This window comes from Calonectris borealis, chromosome 1, assembly GCF_964195595.1.
Source record: "Calonectris borealis chromosome 1, bCalBor7.hap1.2, whole genome shotgun sequence".
NCBI lineage: Eukaryota > Metazoa > Chordata > Aves > Procellariiformes > Procellariidae > Calonectris > Calonectris borealis.
The window spans coordinates 189,789,540-189,810,560 of NC_134312.1; the positions used below are offsets into that span (position 1 = coordinate 189,789,540).

At 42.2% G+C, this 21,021-nt stretch overlaps 1 protein-coding gene across 6 annotated transcripts in view; it reads right to left on the reverse strand.

Annotated features, from left to right (window-relative positions):
• The window catches only part of CAB39L (calcium binding protein 39 like), a 66,466-nt gene that overhangs the window by 26,365 nt on the left and 19,080 nt on the right, over window positions 1-21,021 (reverse strand). For 3 of the 6 annotated variants that reach the window (XM_075139630.1, XM_075139629.1, XM_075139627.1), the window contains exons 2-3: window positions 19,627-19,854; window positions 10,641-10,789 (exon numbers count right to left, since the gene is read on the reverse strand). In XM_075139630.1, coding sequence (XP_074995731.1) covers window positions 10,641-10,742 — 102 coding nt within the window. In that variant the 5' untranslated portion in view covers window positions 10,743-10,789; window positions 19,627-19,854. Of the gene's footprint in view, window positions 1-9,732; window positions 9,808-10,640; window positions 10,790-19,626; window positions 19,855-20,071; window positions 20,299-21,021 lie in introns of those variants that run through there. The other 3 variants (XM_075139631.1, XM_075139626.1, XM_075139628.1) reach the window with 2 other exon arrangements.

The following is a 21,021-nucleotide window of genomic DNA, read 5'->3' on the forward strand; positions in this document are numbered from 1 at the left end:
CCCACATAAATCCTTCTACCCCTGCCAGCTTTGCGGTGCCACCACCTATTTCTCCTCATCACGTGCGGTTTGAGCCAGCATCTTCCACAAGGGATTTGCCTACTGAGCGCACAGGCACTTCAGTCTCAGGTTGGGAAACTAATTAAATTAAACAATTTGCTTTAGTAAAGCTCCACAGCTGCCACCAAGCGAACTAAAATAAGTCTCTCATCTTTTGCTCCCACCTAGTGTATACTAATTCTGTGCAATGTTTCAGGTACCTAATGCAGAGGACAAATCAGGAAATACCTTACAAAATATCTTGACCAGAAAGCTTGCAACAGGAAAATGAAAGAGAAACGCGTACAAACAGGTAACAGCGTAGCATTCGTGGCAGTCAGCAGGTTTAAGTCAGCTGTGAACGATAACGTTCCACTTCCCAAGGGAAACGACCGTGCCGGCCACAGCACGGCAGCTCTGGCTCATGCTCCCCTCCCAGGTTTGCTCCACTTCACACAGATAAAGACTCCGTGGAGCAAAGGTGTTATTTTTTCACAAGTGTATGTGTGCTTTAACTCTCACCTGCTCCAGCCATGGGGCTATGGAGGCAATGGCTTTTTCTGGATCGGGGTATATTTAATACACGTGTGACCCGCAGCAAGGCTGGTTGGATTTTTCGGCAGCAAGTGGGAAGGAAGTAAGGGACAGGTTTCAAAGCAAAGCTGAGAATGACAGCAAAGTGCCAGGCAAGATGGTTAAAGATGCTGAAGATAGGACAGCATTTCACATCTATATTGCAAAACATTTATTTGAAATCAGCATTTTGTTAGCTTAGGAGGGGAAAAAAAAAAATCAAGACACACACAGAAAACCCAAGAGTCATTTGTAAAAGCTAACTGGACATTAATGGATGTTCAAAGCCAGATCAATAATTTCAATACATCTCCCACATAAACTGAAAGGAAAAATGTCATGCTTTCAAATACCACCCCATCAATCTGCATAAAATAACTCCACAGTGCTCCGGAGAGGCATCTCTCAACTGCTGCTGATCTCCCAACTCTATAATACTGATTTAAATCACAGATTTTATTCACATTAGTGAATAAAAATCCTAGAAAAAGCCTACAAATCCTAAAGAAAACGAATAAAAAGCCACTTTCACACTGCATCTACCTGGAAGATTCAAGCATTGATTTTGCATAGCGTAAAGAAGTGTTATCCCCCAATCTGTTTGTATCTACTCTCGGTTTTCTGCTAGTTGAGATAGGTCAGCATGAGCAGCGTGTAAATGAATATGACTACGTGATAACTTCAGCCACAGCAGAAGTCTTGTTGTTCCTTACCGTCGCTCAGCAAAAGAGCCTATTTTTACCTCAAATGTTAGTGGTATGTCACTAGAGATATCCCACAGAGTACAGATGGGATTAACAACAGGGGTGCTATCTTGGAAACTAAAGCTCTAAATCTTTATAATAGCTGTGCAAATATTTTCATATCAAAGGAAAAACCCGTATATTTTTGGCTTTTCACCCATTCTGCTGGGCAGGGTGTGAATATCTCTGGCATTCTGTGGTTACAAAAAAATTAATACCTTTCCTTTCAAGTGTAAGTAGTCCTTTCTGATATGTAGAAAAATGTCTGCAAGACTCAGCTTTAGGTTTAATTCTCAAAAAGGAGGCCAAAAAGTAAAGCGCTGCAGGAGAAAATGAAACTACAGAATACTGCGGTGTTGATGGGCACAACTGGGCACCATGGCTGTATTTCTCTAATCATCTGCCATCCCATCCGCTCATCTTCTCAGCTTTTCTACATGCAATTGACATTTTGTGTTTAACTTCCTCCCCCTTCAAGTCCTCTGGATAGTCTGTGGTTTAACATTCAACCTGCCACCAAAAGATATTCTTGGTCAAATCTAAGGACCGCTCTTCTGTGCCTATCCCTCATAACCTGTCTGGAGGAAAACCATAATTCTGAACACAGATTCTTAAATTAACAGCCACTTCTAGCCTCCACTTTGACATTTCCACTTAATCTTACAGCATTTTTAGAATAATACCCTAAGTACATAAGCACTGTTTCTGGGATGGAAACTTGCTCAAGACTCAGGGGGAAAAAAAAAAAGACATTCCAAGATCCGAAGACCCAAGATCTGTCCAAAACAAACAACAAAGCAAATACATGCACTCAAATACATGAAAAATAAGAGATGACAGAAACGTAACTGCGGAACAGCTTGTTGTAAGAAGCCAGACTGGGCCTGACCCTCTTTAGGAAAATTTGCAAAAACTAACAAAAACCTCAGCAAGACACCCTTCCCCGCAACAATGCCACAAACAGAATTTCAATGACAAAAAAACAGAGATTTGATAGAAACTCCGAAGTCTATTATAACTTCCGTACTACTGTTTATTCTCCATCAGTGGCAACAGCAACAAGAGCAAAGTGCTGCAACTCTCACTTCAGTAGAAGTTATAGAGCAAAAGAAAGGGTTTCATGAAATATCTAAGCACTTCAGCCATTTGTCTCGTTCTTGCAATTAAGCAATTAATCTTCTTTCCAGAAGATTTTTCTTCTGTCCTCTAGCTATGAGTCCTTTACATCATGACTGAATTGATGCCATTATATTTAGAGAAGCCGATGTGAGCAGAGGGAAAAAAAGAGGGAGAAGAGATAACTTGAACACAGAATCCTAAACAGAACAGCTTATATGTATTACATACAAACGTCAAAAGTGGGATATGCTGATCTTTGGACAATTAAAGTTGCAGCCAGGGACAACAAAGCACGAGATGAAATGCAAGCTGATTCCCAGCACACGCATCAATTTAACGTTTGTGTGGCTGTCACTGCGCAGACATCAGGATCTTGACTTCCTAAAGCAACTCACGGGCTTCTAGTCTACAGGCATCTCAGTTCACAACATCCAAACTTGGGAGGATCCAATTCCACCGCAGAACACTAAGATTCAGGGTGGGTACGTGGTTAAGTCTCAAATGCATTAGAAGGTTGATTTGCAATAGCTGTGTAAGGGGAGTGAAGGAGACCACAACCCGTACCGACCTGTGCAGTGAAGGCAGATTTTTCAATGATGATGGCCATTTCTTCTCTACTTTGGCACAACAGACTCACAAGTTATTGCCAACAAGAAACAACTCTTTATCTACAGAGTTTATAGTGACTGGCAACCCACAAGAGGTTTCTGGGTCCATTTTGAAATATAACATTTTGTGTAAATGTTGAAGTCTAACAATTCTTGGATTACTCTGCTAACCCTACTGGACTAGAGGACGTACAATAACCTTGGAGCTTGAGAAGTGACAGCATAGATAAGCTTATATAACTTCTCTAAGTTAAATTATAAATGTGCTCAATCACCCCTGCTTACAAAGTTGGGAGTTTGTCAGCATTAATGTGTCCCTCCAAACCTACCAACAGCTTCAACAAGGAGAGCTGGAAACGTTATGAGTTGAAGATACTTGGTCTCAGGCTTGTTTTCCTCATTGATCAAAGTCTTGTCATTGTTGACTTAATGGATCATAACACAAAGAACGGAGCTTATGAAGACATTATTCCCTGAAATTCTATACGGAAAAAAAAGTCTTCCCTGAAAGACCTCAAGACTCTCCACAGCATAATGCACATGTGAAGACTAGCCGATTTTGTTGCAAAGGTCCAGTCTTCATTACAGAATGGGTAACACTATGTGCTGGGCCAAAGAGCATGACAATGATCTTAGGGCAGTAATTTAGTGTTATTAAGGAATGCTGCAAAACAGTTAAATTTATCTCTGTATTCCACAATTATACAAGACAGTTCAATAAGGAGTTTCTTGGTTTTTTCATTAAGGGATTACAAAGAAATCCTCCGAGTCTTAAATTTTTTCTGTTCTTGTAAAATCTTCCAGAGAGATTTTGAAGAGTAGCATAGAAGGCTAAAACAGAGGTCTTATCTGTTGTTCACGCAGAAAGATGAATTTTTATTTCCATAATTACATGAGTTGGGACTTTCCATACTCACAGGCTAAGCTGTTTTATCTCCAACACTGCTTGTGCGTGATATAGCAAAATAAACAAAGCAGATCTGCTTCAGAAATCAAAACTTCATAGAGGTAGTTTTTTAAAAACCCTGTAGCACACCACAGAGATACTTTACCAAGAATCCCCAACTTCAACAACTTAAATTTCTAGCTATTCCAACTGGCTTAATAAAAATTACCTCTACTTACTAACCTTGCCCTTTCCCTCTCCTTAGCTACTTACGGCAATTTCACATCTATCTTAAAAGTGCCGATATTAAGTGCTCATGATCAGACCTATTATGCTTGTCAGAGAGACAGAGCAATGGATCTGCTGTTATGCAAGGTAGATTCATTGCACCTTTTTACTCCTCTCCAAGGAAGATTACAAAAACCACAAGGGGAAAAGTATCCGGCCTCAACAGTCCGAGGTCCTACACCTGAACTGCAACTTCTCAAAGCTTTCAGTGGGTTGTCTCTATTTTACCTCTGTTTCACCAACAGGTTATGTACACCCATATGTACTTATATTACAGGTCAGAAGGGCTTATTCTTACTTTTATTCACCCAGGGATTTAATATAACATTTATGACTAATCATAACAGTGAAGAAAAAACAGATTGCATGAACTTTTTCCAAACTCAGATGCTAAATATATGTAAGAAAAAATACAAGATGCCTGACATCTGGCATCTGCATAGTGATCAGGAAATCCTCAATTGTTCATAAGAATATGGCGAATAGGACCGTACAGCTTCTGATTGTGTACCTAGCATATTTCCAGGGCAAAAAATATCTTGCTAAACTGTTGCTGTCTTGCACAGCAGCAGACAGTAACACACACAGATGCCTGCCAGCGCGATACAAAATACTCCAATGTGTGATTCAGTGAACTGCCAGTACTCCATGCTATACATTACAACCAAAAGCATAAAGCTGCTTCGTTTGGCTTTGTCTTGTTTTAGCTTAGCGCCCTGTTTAAAAATATTCTGTGTGATTGAAACCAATTTTTATCCTAAGAGAACAGTGCCAACACAACTCGCTCTACGTGCAACTGTAAGATCTGCCAAGAAGAGCCATTAGCAGAATCTGAATCCAACATCTACGCAGCTTCAGGAACATCCCAACTGACTTATTCTTGCTGCAATGCCATGCTAAAGGGATATATAGGAACAAATCGTGACTTCAGTGGAACGTTTTGGACCAGGAGGTACGAACTCTGTCATTTAGCAAAATATTATGGCCCAGTACTCAAGGAAGCTGGCAAAGACAATTTGGCCAAGCAGGGACAACAGGGAAACGCCTTCTAAATGGCAGTATGATTAAATGGAAGAGACAGGTTTGCCCCACCTGGACATAAATTCCTTTCCCACTGTTAATCCTGCACTTTAGACAGAACTAAAGGTTGTAAGGTCCTTAAAAATACAAAAAAAAAAGCAACCAGAAGAGACAGGTTTTAAACTCTTGGCACCAGCACCTGATAGTATCTGGAGTTTCTCCCATCTCTAGAGTGGTAACAGGCCTTAGCGGAACGGGGAAGCTGAAACATGAAACGCTCCACAAAACCCCAGGACATGCAGAGCTAGAAGGAAGGGGTGCCAAGCCCTTCTTATCTCATTCTCCTGGTTTCAGTGTGCAGCAATGAAGTCGAAGGCAATTTTGCAACTGACTTTGGCAGCTGCAGAATCGCATCCATGGGTATTCGCGTTCACAGTAGTCACGCAATCGTTCTTCCATGCAAGTGCACATCACGTCCTCCGCACGCACCCCATCTCGCACACCGGTCCCCAGCCACTTTATCGGCGCAGGAGCGAGCAAGGTGAACAGGAGCTGAAAATGGCTTCATTGGTGCTATGTAAAAAAGCAGTATTTATTGATATAAATATTTGTTCCAGAAGTCTTAAAGTCTTTTAACTGTAGCCTTAATAAAATGCTGCTCTCCTGACCCTTCTGAACAGTACCAAATGCGTTACAGCACACGGAGACGAAACAGAGGACAGATTACAGTGACCTACCCAAACAAGCAGTCTCGTTAGATCTATTTAAGTGAAAGGGGAAGAAGCTAAACACTTCAGGTTATTTTACATTCGGCTTCACGATGTTTCTGAACACCGACTAAGGGCGCTGCAGCCTGCGGTTCTGCCTGCCAGGAGAACACTCAGCACGGCCCCCTGAACCAGCTCTAACTCACTCGGGTTCATCTTCTGTGACAAACCCAAGTCTTGGACCAGCTACGCCAGAAACTGCAAATCTTTCAGCCCATCTAGGCCAAGTGCAAAGATGAGGCCAAGTTTCAACCGACCCCAGATCGGTTTGCCGTGCTAAATTAAAAGCCTGTGACGTTTGAAGGCTTTTGCTGCAGGGCGGGTTCAGAAAATGTTACCAAACCTGTAGGCACCGCAGGTGGCACTGAGTCACGGGTGCCGCACCCAAAGGTGTTTGGTTAGCAGCGAGAGGGTGATGTGTTCAAGGACATCCTTCGGCGACATACTGGATGCCACCGGCACTACTTCGCGCTGACCGGACTCACCAGCTGAACACAAGGCTTTGAGAAGTCGAGATGTCACCCTGCTTTTTTTGTGAGATGGGTCAGTCATCCTTTCTATTGATGTTCTTTTACAACAAAAGACATGGCGGCATATCAGTACTAAATGAAGCAGTATGACCAGCGTGTCACATGCTGTCCGTTATTCCTCAGGTTCAACAGATCTGTCCGCTTGGTATCAGGGTTTCTCCCCTCTTGCTCCCTATTTACGTGCATCCTGCGAATGCTACAGCAGTTTGTGCCAGAAAGAAAGGAAGAGAGTCTAAGCTCTGAAGGCTTCATTTACTAGGTATTTAAATACTTCCCTGCTTTTCTAGTTAATTCCAGAATGGGTATTTCTCATTAAATCCAAGCACAGTTTGGTTCTACATGACCGAGATTAACTTTTTATGGCCTTTATAGAATTCTGTAATAAAACATAATTAATTGTTCTTCACCGCATCAAAGCCTGAATAGGATGTCAGCAATTGTACGTGTCACAAGAACACCTTATTTATTTCAGATGTTGGAAGAGAGAAGGATGCTTGATAAAGAAGGCTTTAGTCCACTTTTCCAGCTCTGTCTTACCCTACTTAATCCTCCAATTATTACATTTGATTTGTCACTGCTGCAATACCTTCTTTAAAATAGATGTTATTTTAAAAAAATTTAAAAAGAAGGTATTAGAAAGAGCACTTCAGAGGAAGAAGAGCCACGTGTGGTGGCACTTCTCAACATGTGGTTGAGAACCATCAGAATGTAGCTGAGAAAACGGCAAACCTTTAAGCACACATACATCCATGCAAGCAAACAAAAAAAAACCACACCGATCCATAAAATAAAAGTAAGAACCAAACATTCAAACTTAGCTTATTTTTCAGTTGAGAGTGTTTAAAAAGCATTATGGCAACACTACACACATTAATAGGTTTAAAAAAAAGAAGACACATGGAGGAACTGGGTCAAATTCAATCCTTATCTAAGAAGACAGATGCTAGCACAGTCAATAGAGCTCAGTCAAAGTCTGACTGGGTCCTATTCTATGTCTAACAAAAACCATCATTAAGAAAGGGTGCAAACTTCTGTACATTATGTGTGTACATGGAAATGTGTCTCAGAAAATATATATAATTGCCTTTATACTTACAAGTGGCTTCTCTGCATCCTATCTATTAAGTTGTGTCCTCCCCCCTCTTCCCATTACTCGGAAAGTCTTAACTGATCTGTTGTAAAGCTCCCTCTACCTGCCTACTGCATAGGTTGGTAGGAATGATCGTTTCTGCATTATCTAAAAACAGCCCCTCCGAGGCACAGACGGTTCCTGCAGAAAGTTGCATCCAGCCTCTCCCTGTCCCACCTCGCGCCCCCCCAGCTGCCCAGGGCATCTTCACCTCGTACTTACTATTTCTCAACTGGGAAAGGAAACGAGGAGGTTCTCCGCTAGCCCTGCAGTTAATTTAGGCTTTGCCACACTTCTCTGCCAATTCCGGCTGTATTAGCAGCTTTTAGCTGTCTCAGCCCACATACCACACTGGCTGTGCTACAATAACAGCTCAATTATCACAGGATAAATCTTCTTGTTTAAGCATCTGAGGCAAGTCCTAGTTGGAAGCTATTCTGCCCGCGAGCAAAATCGGGGATGCTGCAGAGTCGTTCCCCAGAAGTCCTGGGAACCTCGGGTTTATGGTGAGGCAAAACGGCACCTCTCCAGTTCACATGGAAGGCGACAAGGAGCCAGAAATCTGAAAAATCGGGAGAGCCCTGATTCCCAAACTTCTGTGTTCATAGGCCCACAGGGTCCAAAACCAGCTCTGGGATATCCAGCGTCTGTGGCTCTTGCAGGAGCCAGACCTCTGGGCCCTTTTATGAAAGTTTGACACATTTCATCTCCCTCTGGAAATCAGATTGGAGGTAAATTTAAAAACTGCCAGGTTTTGAAGAGCACAGAGTGCAGCGCTGTGTTTTGCTTTTCTTTGCTTTTGTTTTCAGTTAAATTTCTCTAATCATACCCATGAAAAGACAAGATGTTATTCATTCATATTACTAAGTGAGTAAGTTTTGAAAACCTGTGTGCCATTGAAAGTCTCCCCATCATCTTTCCTTCTCCAATTTAAAATGCAAACAACACTTAAAAATGGTTTTACTAAGCCCACAAACCAGTATGGATAGTAAGAGATGTGATGGGGTGACTTTTTTTGCAAGAGTTATTTTTCCTGCCATTTTTTAAAGTTTATTGTTGTCACAGTACTAAAGATATTGCTTATTATTTACTTCCCTAAACTCAGGAGAATGAATCCGGCTATTTTCTTTAATAGGTATTTATTTCAGGACAGCTCAGTGCAACGCTTTAGATGAAAGGTAGCGTTACTGAGGAGTCTCACATCCTCCCTTCTGAAGGGAGAAAGGCCCTATGTGCTTCCTCTACATCGCAGCGCAAAGTCCTGAGTCAACAAGCCACGTAAAGCATATGTGTAAATACCGTCCAAAAAAAGGCTGCTTTCTTCACTTTCTGCCTTGCTGCTGAAGCGACTGCCTTGTCCCCCTTCCCTCCTCTCCCCCGATCACCCACATTCACCCCAGCAACAGCCTCCATCCCATAGCGATAAAGTACGGCAGAAAATACTAAGAACCAACCTCCTCCTGGAAAATAAGTGTCGTCATTAAATTCATGAGCTGTTTCCATCCTAATATGCCGGGGGAACGCTCCCCTATCTTTTGCTTTGTGAGGAAAACACACGCCAGCTGTTCTAACTTTTATGAAAAATTGACATCGAGTTCTCAATTTTCTAAGAAGTCTGAATTTCTCCTCCTTTGTCACTGACACCCAAATAAACAAACCAGCTCAAAGCCAAAAATCCTCAAAACCACAACCCAGAGGAGTCATGCCGCAAAGCGAATCAAAAAGAAACCCGAGTCTAGAGCTTCTGCTTTGAATGTCTTCTTTAATCAGGCTCCGAAGGATGAATTCAGCAGGGGAGGGCAGACCCTGCTGGTTTATTTAGTTACTTATTTTAAGTTTTAGTTCAGAGTCAAATTCTCTCAGTGCTTTTCAGTTAACCGAAGGTATTTCAGCATGAGACATCAAATACCAGAGGCCTCCCTGAAATCTGTGTGACTGATCTTACCTAATTAACATACTCTGAGCTACTTGCTTTGAACTGAAAAGTTTCAAGAGGATTTCACTAAGGGCCCGAAGGGCTGTGTGCTTACCTTTTGGGTTGGGTTCACTCTAATACAGGCGCCTGCACAAGGGGGGGAAGCACAACATGCACACACAAACAGCAGCTGCACGAAATACGTGTTAATGTCACTTATCAGCTATTTCTGTTTTCACTGACATTCAGTTTTAACCTAAAATTAGTTTGTTGTTAATTAAAATCATACACTTCTACTACAGTAATAATATAGAGGGCCAGAGTGTCAGATGCAAAAAAAAAATTAAATTATTTGATTTTATGTAAGCACAGATTCCTAACTGGGAGCATTTTGTATGCTGGGGTGCATCTTCTCAACTGGTCACTGGAAGAGTGGCAAAAGTAACTCAGGTCTGTGTCACAGAGTTAGAGGAGAGCAACAGTATCAGCAAAAATCAGTATCAGCACTATAATTAGAATACGAATAGCGCAGCTCATTTATGAAGCACTAGCTCACAGAAGATTGGAAAGGATTGAGAGTGAGATCTCTCATATACATCTGAATACATACAGGTTTGCTGTTCTATGCGAAAAATGTTCATCAGAAGCAAGTTTTGCTCTGTGAGTACCTACACATTGACAGTCTCATTTGTTATCCTGCTAAAACAATTAACAGTATAATAGTTTTCAAATAGCCTTCCAAGCTCTTTTGTTAGATGCATTACTATTTGAAATAGTAGGAGATCACCCTTCGTTTTGGCTGAGGCTCCTGGATCTCAACATTTTCTTTTTGATTCCCAGATCTGTTGTACTTTACTTATGCAAAAGCCCCCTGATTTCAGCAGGACCATTCAAACACAAAGCTACTTACGTGTGCAAGCACTTGCAGAACCAGGGCAGTGAGCAAACACAATTTTATCCCCTTTATTCTACTGTTTCCCCGGCATAAAAACCTTATTGGTCTTCTACAACATTACCTCATACCTTGTCTGTCTTTTTTTCTTGTTTTTCCAATATGGCCATGTTTTCTTTCAGAATTTTCACAATCTCAGCAGGATTTTTGTGCGATTTACTAAACAAAGGCATGGTTTTTCTTCACCTGGATTTCTTCCTTCAGGATAGAAGAGGACTGCCTTGAATCAAACGAGAAACAAAAATAGCTCTTAAGGTTTATATGAAAATGCAATAAAAACACACAAGGACATTAATGAACGAGAAAAAGGTATGCCTCAGGCACTATATTTTGCTTCAGCTACTCAGCAGAGCAGTAAAAGTTCTGACGCGCAGTTATTGCAAGTTCATCCAGGATTCACAAGCCATCATTAGCACGTGGAAAGCAACTGCTCAGCACCTGTGCAGGAGCTGGATGTTTCCTAAAGCCCCTGACCTACAGGCCAGCGCTCCAGCAAGTCTATGCCTGTGTCCAACGTTTTTTGGACACCACGTATCTGGCAGGCTCCACTAGATTTCTGATAGTGGCTTCTGCCAAACTTCACCGGCTTCATCGCAATGCAGACAACTAACTGTAGACGCCAGTGTACCAAAAGCGTCCTTTGTTTAAAGCATCGCAAGGTAAGGTCCCAGCTTCTCCACCATCGCTCCTTCTTCTTCAGCTGCTTTTCTTTTTCAGCCTAAAGCTTCTCGAGACGAAGTAGTGGAAGCTACCCCCTAAGTCTGACAGACTTCGAGAATCTGTGGGTCAGATCTCACTTGTGTAAAACATTTCCTGAATTAAATAAGAGGATCAGGCCAAAATATGGACACAAATGTTTTCATGGCATTTAAATGAAAGACTGAGCATTTTAATGAAAATGGTTTTGTTTGTTTAATTTAAAACATTCTTCCTCTGTACATTTAGAAAGGCAAATACCACATCACTCTATTTATACATGAAAGAAACCAAGTAGCTTAGTTTCTGATCCTACAGAGCATTAAGTTGTGAATTCCCATGGGTTTTGCTGAGGGTCCAATACAAACATCTACTGAAGTCAATGGACAGACTACAGATGGGAATATGCTCTGGTTAAGGCAGTACCACTTTCCAGGGAGAGCACAGCACCATTCTGGACTGCATTCCAGTTTGTACGATAACGAAGAAGAGGTAAAAAAAAAAGAAAACAAAAGCAAAAATAATCTCAAACTTTCATCTCTTTCCACAACGAAAGACAACCATCACCATCCCTCCCTACACACATTTGCAAGTTGTGAAAACATGTATATATATACAAACCACTTCAATCTCCTTATTCTTCTTCAACTTTTACAATTTAAAAAAAGCTTTATACATGAGGTTTTAAAGGAGAGAATTAAACAAGCACAATACACACAGTATAAAGAAGAAATTCCAGTGGTCCCAAAGAACCCACTCCTCTCCTGCTTGGTTGTTACATCTGACATGCTACAGAGTCCATCAGGAAGTATGACCCCATTTGTGCCATACATCCATGTGTTACTAATCCCCAAATATCCTATGGAATTAATACCCAGATTGGATATACATTCTACTACAACTATAAATAGCAACCACATAAAACGGCCAAGTACAAAATTCAAACTATAGAGGAGTACTTTAAAAAAATTAAAAATAAAAAAAAATCTATACAGACTCTGTCCTAACATCTTATTAAAAAATTTCAAATTATTTTTGCAGATTATCTTTACAAGAACAGTTTCTATGACACACAGGAAATATTTTTAAATGTCTTATTTAAACCAAAAGTCCCTTTATAGTGTCCAGAGTAGGTGAATTTGTATACAGCTTCTCATGTGTTGCTAGGTCAGTTTTACAGGAATATTTTCATGTTCAACATCTGAAAGCTTACCACTTTCGGATTTCCATTTTCAAGCTCCTCACGGTTCAGTTCAAACTCATTTTTATTTCTGGCTATGTAGTTTTGGCTACGTAGCCTTCACTCCTTGGCTGAGCTCTCAGTTGCGGAGTCCTGCTCCCATGGAGCTCACAACTGCAAGCTTTGGCAGCACCATCCAGCTAGCAACAGAGCAGTCACACCTCGACCTGACAACGTGCAAGACTGAAGTCTGGGTATACTAACGACTAACTCATTTGGGCATGTTCAGCTACATACAAGCACTGGAAAAGAGTGGGATGCCACTATTATACAATAAATTTGTTTAAACGCTGCTAGCGAGCGCCAAGCACCCCATAATCCCGCACGTGCTGCAATTAGAAGATTAATAATTCACAACACACTTCAAGAAGGACATGGTTCTGCATGTTTTTATCGTCCGTGAAGACACGGCATGAGGATGTGAAGATACCAGAGAGAGAGAGTCTGAGAGCAGAAGCTTAACAGGCACATTCCATTTCAGAAAAGAAGTATTTTCATCCAAGGTGGGGTAGGTTTATTCAGATTGCTGAAGCCATCCCTTCATCTTCCCCTTTTAGAAGTCTCCACACAAGGAAAAGCAAAGGGGGAGATAATTTGATTTTTAAATGGAAGTACTCATGAGCTAGAGCTTCTGAGATTTAAAAAAAATGAAGTCCACATTTCTAACTGAAATGTTGACTATAAATTATAAACACAGTTTCCTCCCAAAAAGTAACTTATATAGCTGTCTAGAGTATGGTGTCTGTATTTAAATAATCACTAATTTTGCCATAAAACTCCAACAGCCAGGCTAGCACTTTTCCACTCTATAGTTCCAGTCTCACCACAGCACCACAGCACTGCTCAGTGATAAAATACCATTTCTCTTCATTTCATACCCTACCAGTATCCTAATTGCAACAGCGAAATCACTGATAATAGGGCTGGAAGGGACTCAAGAGACTGTTTAGTTCACCCCTTCGCTGTACAGAGCCAAGTCTCTGCTTCACTTCATTTATCAGTTTTACATACAAAGCAAAGCATCTGCTGTATGCAAGCAGAGGAGACAGAGAGAAAAAGGGGAAGAACCCCAGATGTGCATCAAAGAACCTTTTTGGATTTATCCCTTCTCAGGACACAGTTTTTAACCCATCAGCATCTGGCAAAAGATGATCCGTCACTTCAGAAAACACATACTGGCAGCTGCAGGTTATGGTCCCTTTGCTTCTCCATGCAGGAATCTCCTAGGGGGCACGTGCTATTCACAATTACAGGTAGAAGCAAACGGGGGTAAAATCACTTTGCTGAGATTTGGGAGCTGTACTCCTTAGTCTTATGGGTGGCTATTCCATAAGACACATGGCAAAACCAGGACTCCTCTCCTCCAGCTTTGCTCCTCATGACTGGATTCTCCAGCATCAAATAAAGCACAAGCTCTTGCTAAAGCTCTTAACACAGCTGGGCATTTCTGCCCTGTCCTCCTCCTTGTATCAGCTCTCTGCTCTCTAAGCTTTACTTGGCAGGTCTTCCCTTCAGTAGGGGCACGAATTTGGTTTAAATTCCCTATTCCTTTAATCACTTATTTTCAGTCCATTTTTTGGAACTCGGTGTTTTCCAGGCATCTAGCCCTCTGTCAATGTTGCTTGAAATTGGCCAGTAAGTTCAAAAGTTACCTTGGGAAGAGAAGTAGGATGAGAGATGGACAGTGTGACCATATAAGCTTTGTTTTCTCAAGAAACCGGTCTAAAAATAACTGAAACACAAAGATGAATGACAACTGAAGAGAATGCAACACAAGCTTACCAAAGGTAGCTCATACTACAATCCCTTATGAATATATTTTTAGACAGAGGAAAACACAGTAGAACCCATGCATCTGACATGGAAATACACTAAATTGAATATAATAGAAAATAAACTAGTTGAAAGAAAATTACTGCATAAAGGGAGACTGATCATCTGAGAAGGTAAGAGCAATTTGGGGACAGGATCTTATTTAGAGAGGCATAGGAATTAAGAGCCTACCCAAAAATTGTGGTGACTGAAAATAGGAAGATATTATTATCACAGAAGACGACTGGAATATCATTACCTGAGAAACTAGGTGGCCTGAACTAGATCCATAAAAATGGGATAAAAATTAAGAGTAAAAAGTATTAGATAATACTGAATGGGAGAAGAGACAGAGAGGTAGTAGATGTCCCATCCTTGGAAACATTCAAGGTCAGGTTGGACGGGGCTCTGAGCAACCTGATCTAGTTGAAGATGTCCCTGCTCACTGCAGAGGGGTTGGACTAGATGACCTTTAAAGGTCCCTCCCAACCCAAACTATTCTATGATTCTATGAATATCTGCTTCAAGCTGAGGCCTTGCCATGAGAAATGACAAAGACAGATAACCAGTGACTACACTGGTATTTTACAGACAGGAGAAAGACAAACACAAATCTGTAACCAGTAGAAATACAAAGGTATGCATGTCTTTGTTCAAAGTCTTGATGGAACTTCATATGGAACATTGTACACAATCCTGAACACCCGCAGTCAAGTAAAATCAACAGAGGTTAGAGCGGGTGCAGAGAAGGGCCCTAGGCTGGCCAGAAAAATAGGAAGACCAGCATGTCTAGAAGGCTAAAAGTGCTCGCCTTAGTAAACTTAGAATAAAAATACAGGGAAGCCGAAGAAGTTATTTCAGCGCAAATAACAATAACACTTTATTTATGCAGAAGCAAATGGCTATAAACTGCCAATGAATAAATTTAAGCTGAAAATGTAAAGGTTTCCAACCACTGGAGCTTTGAGATTTTGAAATGACCTACTCTACCAGGCACACTACAGACCATCTGTTCATAAATTTTTGACACTGCTGTCTGGCAGCAAGGGACAGGGCTGAATGAACCCCTTTCTTTCCTACTTTCTAGGAAAACTTTTTCCATCTAATGGTTATTCAATAGCATATGTTTTTATACCATCAGAAACGCATTGTGGACACTCCTGAATTCGTAACGGGGCACCAGCCAACTTCTGAAACATTTAGTTGTGATGATGTTATTTCATCATCTCATCATCTCATGTATGCTCTTGTGAGGAGCTTATGAGACTGAGGAAAGAAACAGCTGCATCTTACTGGACCGACTCCCGGCCTCGGAGGTTGTCTCTCCTGGTCCCACTGCAGCGCTGTAGCAGGAACGGTGGTTTCCAAAGCCTGCTGTTGCCATCAGCATGAACAGGACGTTTTAGCTGCCAGAGCCAGAGTCTCCAGCGCGTTTTACAAGCCCTACTTTTACAAAAATGCTTTCAGGGAATATAATTCCGTGTTTGTTTGGGAAAAAAAAAAAATAGTACTGATTTTATTTTAGGTAAGTGACAGAAACACCAAAAGGCAATTTTAAAGCACCATTTTCTAAATGTTTGGCCGTTTCTGTTCAAGTCAGAAAAAAAGAAAAAAAAAGAAAATCACACAGACTAAAACAGCGAGTTTAATCCAGAGGTGGATGAGGTTTACAAGACACAAGTATTAGTGTATTCAGTAGCCTGTCAAAGGTAACATAACATCCCTTCATACTCAGGGCATGCCTTCCCTCAGAGGCCTCCAACTCTGCAAACATTTAACCAAGATGGAAAAGACACCTCCAAAAAAACCTATATACCTGCTGTTATTCTGCTCCCTCTGCAAAGGGAGGAGCTGAAGCACAGAAGATTAGAAGACTTACCCAAGGCCACATAAAAAAATCGGTGGCTGTGTCAGGAATGAAACCTAGATCATTTGACACCAAAGCTTATAGTTTATCAGTCTTCAAAATATCTCTTCTGCCAGTTTATCTGCTCATAAAGGGAATGCACTAAAAAAAAAATTAATGCATCTTGAGCTCTTTAATACAACAATAAAGTACAGTAAGAGATCTAGCTCTGTCTATAGGCACCCTCCCCGATTTCTTCGCTCTTAATCATATACTTTCTCAAAAGATTACAGCGCAGCTGAGCTTGTAAGCACGATGAAGGCCAAATGCAGATGGCAACATCACTCCACTCACCGGCCCATCCCACTATGAAGTGACTCAGTTAAGCAGCTTGGTAACAAACGCTTCCTCCTGCCCATGAAGGCAAGAATGGGAGAGAGCACGTGAGCCCATCCATGCACTCTTTGCAGACATTCCTCCAGACAAGCCATTTGGTCTTCAAAAATGAATGAGCGAAAGAATTTCCTTCCTTTCAAGTATCAGACATCCATCTTGTCTTAGTTCCTAACCTTCATCGACTTATTGATCAGAATCAAAACATTTCAATAACTCATATTGAGTGAGAGCTTCTTGAATGTAAAAAAGACCTTCATTTCCCATTCACCCCAGTGTGCCTAAGACCCATCTATTTGGGGCCTGAATTAGCACACTTTCTTCATAATTTTGCCTAATTCAGTCTCTACATAATGGAAGAGATGCTTTATTCCCTTCTCATTTCTCTCTCCTGCCACATTTGGGAAAGTTGTTGCAATTACAGTCACATACTCAAACCAGGGGATGGAAGCCCCCATGTGTGATGATCACCTGGAGAAGTCCAATCCGTCCTCCCCCATGCAGTCCCCTCACATGACCCACATTTCTTTCGATACGCAGAAGGAATCAGGGCTACACAACAAGTAACTTCTCTGCAAATCCTCAACGAGTTGCAGATTTTGGAAGGTACATTGCAAATGAGGCAAAAGATAAACAGAAGAAAGGACAGTTTTATGGTTAGGGTGAATGAATGCCATCTCAGCTTGGCAACAAAATTATTCCAAAAACTCAAGAATTTACTCATCATAAGCCTTGCTGTTGGCTACTTGTTGCATTACTTGTTGCATGAAAGTGGATATTGGCTGAAGCTTCACCTGAACACACAAAACATTGCAGTAATGCCTACCATCGCCACAAACGTCTTTTTTTTTAGCAGATGGCAAGCATCCTGAAGATCAGACATGGAAAATAAGCAGGCAGCTCTGCCCTTAACCTGATCACCTCTACAGAATGAGAATAATAATATCACATAGTTGTTCAATACTGTTATGAAACTGAGGGCATTCATGGTGATGCTCCACTCAAGTGCTGTGGTGTAGCCCTATGGAAGCTCTCAAAGCAATTAATAATTCTATTTTTAATTGAGTGCTTGAATGCCCATTCAATAAAACCCTATATAGGCGCTCAGCAAACACGGGGGATAAAATGAAACACCGAATAGCTATATCTGGTCACGGTTTGATAAACGCTCTGTTCCGTGACAGTGCCACCCTGCTCCACATCTATTCACGCCCCTACAGCCTCTGTTGGAGTGGTAGAGCTGTTTGCAGGGCCACGTGGTGAGCCAGGTCAGGGAACCAACCCAGGTTAACAACAAATAGCCTGGTGGGGAAAAAAAGGTCACACTGGTTTCCAGTCCAGCTCTCCCCACAGTCGTACAAAGAGCTCTACCAGCACGAGAGGGGCAGAAGGGGATGAAAGGAGGGTGGAGGGACAGGGCTGCTGGAGCAGATGCTACAGCTCAGGTGTTCACCAGCCAAACCCAGAATGAGGCCGTGATGATGGGAAAGGGCGTGTAAATGTGTGATGATACAAACTTAGTGAAAGTATCCCGAGTAGGGCACAGAGAACAGACTACATTGGCACAGATAAATGTCAGACTTAAGTTAGGAACCTTTTGAGTGTTTGACTTTGCTGCCTAGTGTCCTTTTATCGCAGCAAGTCCTGTGCTACCACATCTATTATTATTATAAAATATTTATTACAAACCAGCATTTGCACACTGCAATGCCAGGTAACATTCAGCTTCTGCAAAGCATGCAGAAACAGTGTCCTGTGGCACCACACTCACACCTGCATCAATCATCTCTGTATCACAGGATTACACAGGATCTCCGACTCACGCTAATGAACTAGCTAGAAGTAGTAGGTTACTACTTTATGTTGAATAGAACTAGAAAGATAAGAAACCAGCGGTTTTACAGCCACCAAATGTGCAGGATTGATGAGTCAAGAATATTTGGGATCCCTATTTCCATTTGTCACCATGGAGGTCTTTCAAACCTAAAAAATTAAGAATTCAATTCCATGCCTAAATGTAGTCCGTAGCAAAACTCCCAGAAGCTCAGTCATGCAGAAAGAGGTCTCTTAACTAATGTCTCTGAAGTACACACAATTCTAACAGAACAGCCCTTAACAGCTTTTCATTTACTTAAGTAAAAGGGAAACCAAGTTAAATTTCCATTTCTAGTAGTAATAATAACTGTAGAAATAATGGAAACTGGTAATATAATTTAAATAACACAGGCAGCAGCCAGGAGGGAAGAGACTTCCTCTAAACCCATTAGCGAGGAACATGAATACTATTTTTGCTTTTTGTTCAATATTACTGAAAGTTACCTCTCTACACAGCATTCACTTGACCATGTCCTTAGCAAGCCTGCTGTGTTACTTTCAGTACCTTCATAACACATTAAAATAATTTGCTATAGCAGCAATTTCACTTTACTACTAATATTAGTCTAAGAAAGAGTCTTTGCTCAGAAAAAAACCCTTCCCTTAAGCTCAGTGAAAGTTCTGCCTGATAACGGCTTCACAAATAGCCCATTCCACAGAATTAGCATTTCAGGTTGATGAGACCTATTGACTATAAGTAACGAGATGGTTAATTTACATACGCTGTTTCTTGTGACCGTTCACACGCGTGCTCATCTTCCCTTCATCTCTAACCATTTCCCGATGTCTTATGCAAGTGGCCACGCTCTCATTCCTCTGCATCTCAAGAGCCAGCCCGCAGCTGTAGGCAGTCAGCGGAGAGGAGCAAGAGAAATGATATATTGCAGATATTTTATTTTTGGAAACTGCACTGTAAATAAAGCCATTTCCAGAGATATTCCATGGACACGGAGCGCTCGGTGGCGGAGCCAGCGCCTTATGTAACAGGAGGGGCATTGTTTAGGGTTGCCTGCTTTAAAAAGCCACTCCTGGTAACACAGTTTACAAAGCTATAAAAAGCTAACAGCGTAACTATCGAGAACAAGCAGGCAAGCGGTTTATTACGAAAAGGCTGGTGCTAGCTGGAAAAAGAAAAGTTTTATTAAATCACTTAACTTTCTGTCCCTCGGAGGACATCATCTGGGCTGACACTTACCGCCTGTGGCAAGGTGGGGGCTCCTAGGCAGCCCTGCGCAGCCCCATGGCCAGGTGCTGAAGACAGCTCTGCCGCCTCCCCGCAGCCCACGCCGCCAGCAGCTGCCTTCAGTTGTCTTCCATTTAATTCCGCTTTATTCCCCCCGCCGCCGATGATCGACACGTGGCAGAGACAAGGGATCCCGCCACTCGGCCTCCCGCTCTTCTTCTGCCGAGTGACTGTCAGCCTCTGGAAAAGCGTTAGCAGAAAAGATCGCTTGAACACGCACAGGCGCTCGCAAGCAGCTGTAAATTTCCACTCCCTGCTGCCTGCGGCCGGACTCCCGGCCTCGCTCCGGCTTCTCGCCGTTCCTGCTCCGACTAGCTGCGTGGCTGGGTGTGCATTTTTCCCCACTGCCCTCCCCGCTTCCCACTCCCTCGCTCGTCTTGCTCGCAGGCTCACACACCCCCCAAACTCCACGTCAGAGGAACGCGTGGAAAAGCAAAGGAAGAAGCGATCGCTCCGCCGAGAGATTTCTCCAGGGTTAAGGGAGGAGATGCGACGATTTCGCATCACTTCTGTAAGTTTCCATTCCCCTCCGGAGTCTGTCGGTGCAGGGGAGGCATCACTGACGGGTCCTCACACCATCACGTGGTGGAGGCTGCTGGAATTAAATTATTCACCTTGCCGTCCTGCTGAGAATGCAAATAAGGGAGCCCAACAGCGGGTTGTTGTTACAAGATAATAATAAAATCAACATGGTCACGCACCACATCTTTCAGCGGAGTCCTGCCCAGAGAAGCCGAAGTTAAGCTGCTTCCTGCCTGACTACATATTATAACATAAAGATCCGAATACTTTTCCACAACAATACTGGAGGGAGGGCGGGGGGAAACCTGCAGTTTACTCTAAGCAAAATTTAAATCCCACCGAAGAAAAACATTAGCCTAAACTATTTTTTCAAAGTCTGACGTGATGGGGAAAAAATCATACAATTAAAGAAAGTATTCTGAAAAAAGTACTACCAGCTATTATCAAGCACACAAATACAGCAAAATGCAATTAAAGGAATTTTTAATGCTTCACTTTTCTCTTTTGGCAGCTAATGCTCAGCAAGCACCACATATTCCCAAAGGGAATGGCGAGTGCCTTCCCCCCCTAGCTGACTAGCAGGCGTTGAGAGCAGGGAAAGGAGGATGCTTTACCAGCCACCGCGGGCACCGCAGGATGGGATTTAAATCCCATCCTCACCCGGATCTCGGCCGAGCCCCAGCAGGGATGGGAGCCCAGCATGTATTTCTGCTGAGCTCACCAGCTGGGGGGGAGATTTCACCTCCCATCCCCTCTTCCTCAGGGCAAAGCCCAGCCAAAGTCCTATGTTACTGAAAATAATTCTGTGCGCTACATTTGCTTGGG